Raw genomic sequence first — 6,796 nt, forward strand, 5'->3', positions numbered from 1 at the left:
CAAATCTGGTTACACAGTCTTGTGTTATAAGTGTTTATTTTGATATCTCGCTTAGAGTTTGTGTATTTGGCTTCAATGGTTCACGGCCTTCCTTGCCGGAACCGGATGAACTCGATTAAGTTGGAATATATATTATCTCAGTTCTTTTGCTGTTAGAAATTAGTTTGTGTTCTCTCAAGTGTATCGGGTTTCATGAAGAGGCCAGGGTTTGCCCCTCGGCTCGCTGGACATTTATGGACAGTCTATTACTGTACCCTTCGGGTTTCATTTATCACGCTGCTAATGTATAAATATTTCTCTTTCCTCCCTTGGAGTATGATGAACATGTTTCCGCTGGGTTAAGTTACAGTAATAACTTTGTTGTCCATATGCATATGAGCTTTGCTTTCCAAATGTACAGTGCTCGTTTTGTTTAAAATTATTGTCTGGTTATCTATTGCATATGAACTTGCCTCTTCAAATATACAGGTTCACTTCTGCTATTATCTTTCCTCTGCTAACAGAGTCGAGACGTACCTTTCGAGGGTTTGTTTATAATAACAAGGGTTTGTTTTATAATGACGAGGGTTTGTTTATAATATCCCTCTGCTCACACGACGTTTTCGTGACTGTACACGGCAGTTGAGTGGCCACTTACCACCGCGGTTCTATGCCAACAGAATGCCTTTACTGGTTAAACAATGGTTTCCATTTGTATTCAGCATTAATACAGTCGTCTTTCACTTGTTTTACATGTATAGTGAAACTAAACCCTAAGTACAGGGTTCGATGAGCTTTCTTGGACGGCCTCACCGTATTCTATTACGGCACTTAGTGCCAATGTATTTCATGTTTGTTACAGTAATACGACTATTCATTGTTGATCTATTGTTTCCATGATTCTTTTCTAAGGTTAAAGATTGTTAACGATTCCTTTTGCCATTGAATAATTTATGCATTTGTTGCCATGCACTTACTGTTATAGTACTGAAGACCTTCGTGAGGTTTTATACAGATATATCTCGGCTAATCGTAGCTGTTATTTCTATGCAACTACCATGCATCTCCTTCTTCTGGTTCACATGCATCGACTCTTACAGTCGCTTATGCACTGATTTATATAGCTAACATGTATCGATTCTTTCAGTTATTTATGCAATGAGTTTAACAGCTATCATGCATCGATTCCTTCAGTTTCTCATGCATTGATTTTTACAGCTATCATGTATCAATTTGTACAGTTAACAAGCTTTGGCTCTCACAGTTAACAGGCATTTATCTCACAATCAACATGCATTTATATAGTAGCTAGTTTCCGGTTAAGCTTGAACCGTCAGTAATATTTGCTCATAGAACTGTCTGTAATACTTCAGGTAACTGTTATCTAGCTAGCCACAGAAAACTTGAGCTTAACTATACTTTACTTCTTTATACCAATATACGGAATACAGAGGTTTGAGTCTAGTGACTAACCATACCTGATTTGTCAGACACAAGAATCAACGCTCCAGAAGTTCACCTGCAATTTGTATGCTTGCTCTTATCCACCCAACCATGAGATCCATTGATACATTGGATTCTCCCCCCGAGCTGTCCTGCAGGCCTGCAGCCCTCAACAAGACTCATGCACTGTTGTGCTAGGGTTATCTGGTCCTTACCAGACTTAACCCTCTTTCCTTTCTCTTTTTCTTCTCTCTTCCAATTTCTCTCTCCCTCTCTGTCCCAACAGACCAGGGGTTTTCCTTCCCAGGACTTTTCCTGGCTGAAGGGTTAGTTTCTTTTTCAGTTTTATAACTGTTTCTTTTTCTTTAGAAATCCTCCCTTAGGAGATTGCCAGCATTTTTCCAAAATCTTTCATTCATAAAATAAAGTAATATCATTTAACAACAGTAACTAACAGTTCACATTAGTTTCTTACCATAGTAACTTTTCATAATTACATGTTTTACGGGGTCATCACACAACTGTTCAGAAGAATCCGAACACCAATAGATTGGTGACAGTATGCTTTCACTTTTCTCGCGGCTCACAGTTTCTCTGAAGCATTTTGAGCGCTAGGGGGCTGTGAAAAGGGGCCGTTCAACTCACCGCTTTTCTGAAGCATTTTGAGCGTTAGAGTGTTGTCTAAAGGGATAAGCGCCGTTCCAGTGAGAATTAAACAGTATGACGGGAATTTGAAGGTAAAAATGTTAAAATAGAATATGCACTAACAAAGAAAATTTACAACCAAAATAAACTTCAAGATAATAAATAGAATTTAAGATCATAATGTTAATAGGATCAATAGAATTTGAGAAGACAATGTGAATAACCAGAATTTAAAATAGAATATGCACTAACAAAATAAACTTCAAGATAATAAATAGAATTTAAGATCATAATGTTAATAGGATCAATAGAATTTAAGAAGACAATGTGAATAAGCAGAATTTAAGATGATAATGTGATTTTAAGGTTAAATGGTTTTGCAAGTTTTGTTTTGTTTTTTTTAATAAAGTGTATAATTTTTTTATGCGAATTTAATGACTAATCATTTTGCGTATTTAGATCTACAAAGAATACCCTCATTGCATATTTAGATCACAATAAAAAAAAACTACTAAACACATTTTTCTTTGGATTTTATAGTGGTAAATCTATTAAAATTATAAAGAAAGACTATTCAATCCGAAATTTAATTCCACTTCAAATATACATATTTGAATTTTCCAAGAAATTAAAAAATAGCTTTTCTTAATTGATAAGGATTGTTTTATTATTCTGATTAAATAAAACTATTTTACATTTCAAAAATTCCCTAATAAATTATATTTCTTAATTTATATTCTTTTTGAAATAAATTTTCATTTTTCTATAATTTTTTATTTTTTAATTTTAAACTATTTTAAAATAAAAAATAACTTGTTAGAGTAAATATTTTTAATAAATAAAATTTTTAATATTTTAAATTTTAATTTAAATTTTATACTCTAAATAAAATATCATTCTCTATCTTTTTAAATTAAAAATAATTTATCCACCTATATTTTATACTTTAGAAATAAAAAACAATCTAACCTCTTAAAACTATGTCACAGCGCCACCTATCCCTAACATAGATACCACAAATAACATTGTTCTTCACAGGGGAATAACACTCAATTAAAACTATGCTGAAGTAAAATTTGACCCTGAATTCAATTGTAACAGAGTCCGAACTTACATGTAATAATGTTACTTAAAATAGTGTTACTCATCTCATGAGCGCTTTCTTTTTTGCTCATAATTCTTTGAAATTATAATAACAACTTCAAATTAATAATGCCACTCACTTCAAAGGTCGCTAAAAATTTATATACAATATTTCCATGAGATTTTTCCTTTTTCGTTTTATAGAAAAAGTAAGGTGTTTTTTTAAATCAATCAGTTGAATATAGACAACTTTAGTCCCAATTTATTCCCACATATAACTCTTATGTTTAATTTCTTTTCATAAGATTCAAATTAATAATTCGATGCGTACTAATTAAGGTTCACACAAACCAATTTATTTACACCTTCTAAATTACGTTTGACAATTTCTACACAATCCCACCAGGTCTGCAGGTTGCAGGCCATGTCTGCAGGGCTTTTGACAGTTTCTAAAACGATCCCATCAGGTCTCCAGGTTGCAGGCTGTGCCTGCAGGCTATTCATCTGCAGTATCCATGGAAGATATGTAACGAAATAACCTCTTAATAATTGACGTGGCGTAATCTGTATGGCTGAAGCCTCTTTGGAAAAACTAAAAAATCTTCCTTTTTCATATAAAATGATGGTTTTAATCACTATTCTTATCCCGGCTGTTTTACGACCATTACCAGCACAAGCTTTGAAGTTAAAGGTTTACAAATTGACCTGAAAGACAATGGGGAGGCTCCGAGGGCTCGGTTACAATGTCAGGAATTGACCTTCAGATCATCGATTAAGCACAGGACAATCAGGATAGGTTGAGAGTTTTAACATTGGCATCATTGGCATCGAAAAATGGGATATGTTGAGGGTTTTAACAATGTAATCGACAAATGGGCTTTGAATAGTGTACCCACATACATATACTTGGAAAAGTGTCTTTTAAGTCTGGTGCAAATATATAATGACCATATTTCACGAAAATTGTGTCCATAAACATTGAACACTGATCATATTTGACAAACATTTTGCCCGTAAAATTTCAGCACTGAACGGATAAAAGCTTCTATATCAGGACAAATCCAATCTGTCATCAAACCTGTAGATCCAAAAGATTATGTTTGAAAGCCCAATGGCTTAATCTCGGAGGTTTCGATGTTGGTGGCAGTCACAGAAAAATACTGATGATTTGCCAAAATATGTTTGGATTCAGGCAAACAAAGAACCCTTGAACCTGCCATGTCTCAAACCCTACCCAAGGCGATGAGAGAGGAATCCACCATTTCTTTTCAGGAAAGAAGAAATTGACCATTCAGAAGGTCAGAATTTTATCCAAGGTGAAATGAAATGAAAGATTCTGCTACTTCCCTATGTTTGCATAATTTTTTTAGAACCGTGAGCTTGAAAACTGTTCCTCTTTCGCCCCGGCTTCTTGAGAAGCGCCAAGGAAGTAATTGACATTAGCTATTTATACAAAATGTAGCCAATTTTTATTAAATGTCATCCAGCAACAATGTGACCATTTTTTTCAAAAGGCGACCGATAAGCACTTATCCCTTTTCTTTACATCGTTTGGTAAGGGATAGGCCCAGGCTCTGAAAAGGTAAAGGATAAGCGCATATTCCTGGCCATTACATCATTTTGGATGGATAAGTAACAGCTATAGATATCAGTAGAGAAGTTATATTTACCTTATATTTTTAACGGGATTTTGCCATTTAGTTTCTAGAAGTTTTTGTTACAAAATTTAATCATAATTATAGGAATGTTTAATTTTTTTTTTTAATGATAGAAATTGATTCACACAAACACTTTTAGTAAAAAAACCTAAATCATATAATCTAAATTTCACAAAATTTCAACTAAATTTTAATCAAAATCTTGAAAAAAAATTCACTGTTTTTAGAGCAAAATTGTAACCAAGTTAGAATAAAGTCTTATAGTGTTTGTCGAAAAATCAAGCTGAATCCAATCGTTAGGTGGTCAATCGGCCATTTTCCGTCGAGCCGACGAGAAATTGACCGTCCACAAATTCGTCAGAGTTTGATAGGATTTAGGTGCGTCCTTATTTTCCTGAGTAAGCAGACTAAATAGTAAATGAAGCGGATGAATAATAGAGTGTTTATTGTACACAGAAATGCAAACCGTAGAAGGTCCAAACAAAAAAAATAAACATTACGCGAACGAGTTTAGCCAAACAGTGCACAATATGTTGAGGAGGTCGAAAATTCACTCTCTGATTCTCAAGCGGTCACACGGTGGAATAGAGAACTGACCTTGCAGGGAGGTGGAATTGCCGTCGCAGAAAACGACTTTATAGTCGGTGCTTCTGGGGCAAGTGAAGGTGCTGGTGGCGTTGTCCTTTGCATAGGTGTAGGCCTGGGGGCATTGGCGCTTGAAAACCATCGAATAATTAGTCGGACGGCAATTCTTCAAATATTTCCCCGTACAGCAATATTGTGACGTATTAAAACGAGTGCAGGCGCTATCGCCGTAAACCCTCAATTCAACGGGGCAGATCGCACTTATATTGCTGCTGCAGGTGACTGCGTTGCACGAAGGGTTGGAGGGTATGATCGACATTGGCAGGTTGAATCCATCGATGACAGATATGTCATAAAAGTCGCTGTTCTGGTATTGATTGAGAGAGTATTCGACCATCGTCACAGGGGGGTTTCCGGAGCCTTGACAGTTTAGCAGACCCCCACAGTCCCCAGTATTGCAGCTGCCGCGGCCGTTGCCGTTGAAGGAACACCCCGTGCGCCCCCAAAACCTACCGCCTGTTGTACCATTGGCGACTTGAACCCTCCACGACTGCCCGCTGTCCAGCCGTTTACCACGGCCTGATGAACCCGCTGCCCAAACAGTGAATCGGCAGTTGTTCTGGATCTCGAAGATCGCACCTCCTGCCCCTGCAAAGATAAAAATTGCAGATATAAAACGTAACCCTTCGAAGAAAAAGAGCAAAAACCAAAAAGCTGTAGTCAGTACCCTGTAAAACGCAGATAAAAAATGCTGAGAGGAACACGAGCGGAAATCCCTGTGTTCTGGCCATGGCTGTGATTCGAACTTTCAGCAGCAAAAGCCAAAGTATGAGGGCGTCCATAAAGTGTCCACATCAACAAGCAGAATTCCCTGTGTTCTGGCCATGGCCGTGATTCGAACTTTCAGCAGCAAAAGCCAAAGTGACGGCGTTCATTATGTGTCCGCAGCAACAAGCAATAGCCTACCAGGCGATGATTCATGCCTGTACTGACCCGTCGCTTCCGCCCGCCAGTGTCCATTTTTGGTGTACAGACTTACTTCCCGATTTTTAAATAGTACGATTGGAGGAAATTAATGTAGTGACGGATTTCTTTTGGGATAAGGTTCACTAGCACAACACATTAATATACGTTTATAGGTGTTTTTCAAATATATTAGTAAATGTGGTTAATATTCGTTTATAGGTTTAGATAAACCATATTAATAATTATGAAATGTATAATGTAAAAATGGCTATTAAAAATTAAATATTTGTAATTGTTAAAAATAATGTAAATAATAATATGGTTATTATATTAATATTATACTATATATTAATATAATACTGTGTTTTTATATAATATAATATTAATAGTTATATTTAAAACTATAACATAATGAACATAATATTCTAAACCAAGAG

General features: G+C 35.8%; 1 protein-coding gene across 1 annotated transcript in view; it reads right to left on the reverse strand.

The window, feature by feature from the left end:
* LOC149183164 (PR5-like receptor kinase) overlaps positions 1-6,465 on the reverse strand; it is an 83,199-nt gene extending 76,734 nt beyond the window's left edge. Inside the window, exons 1-2 of the mRNA XM_089417059.1 lie at positions 6,121-6,465; positions 5,406-6,041 (exon numbers count right to left, since the gene is read on the reverse strand). Coding sequence (XP_089273185.1) covers positions 5,406-6,041; positions 6,121-6,235 — 751 coding nt within the window. The 5' untranslated portion in view covers positions 6,236-6,465. The remainder of the gene's footprint in view (positions 1-5,405; positions 6,042-6,120) is intronic.
* Positions 6,466-6,796: the final 331 nt, after the last annotated feature.

Source organism: Pinus tabuliformis, chromosome 3_2, assembly GCF_031772625.1.
Source record: "Pinus tabuliformis cultivar Carrire ecotype Pingquan chromosome 3_2, CPIR1, whole genome shotgun sequence".
In the NCBI taxonomy this organism is placed as follows: domain Eukaryota; kingdom Viridiplantae; phylum Streptophyta; class Pinopsida; order Pinales; family Pinaceae; genus Pinus; species Pinus tabuliformis.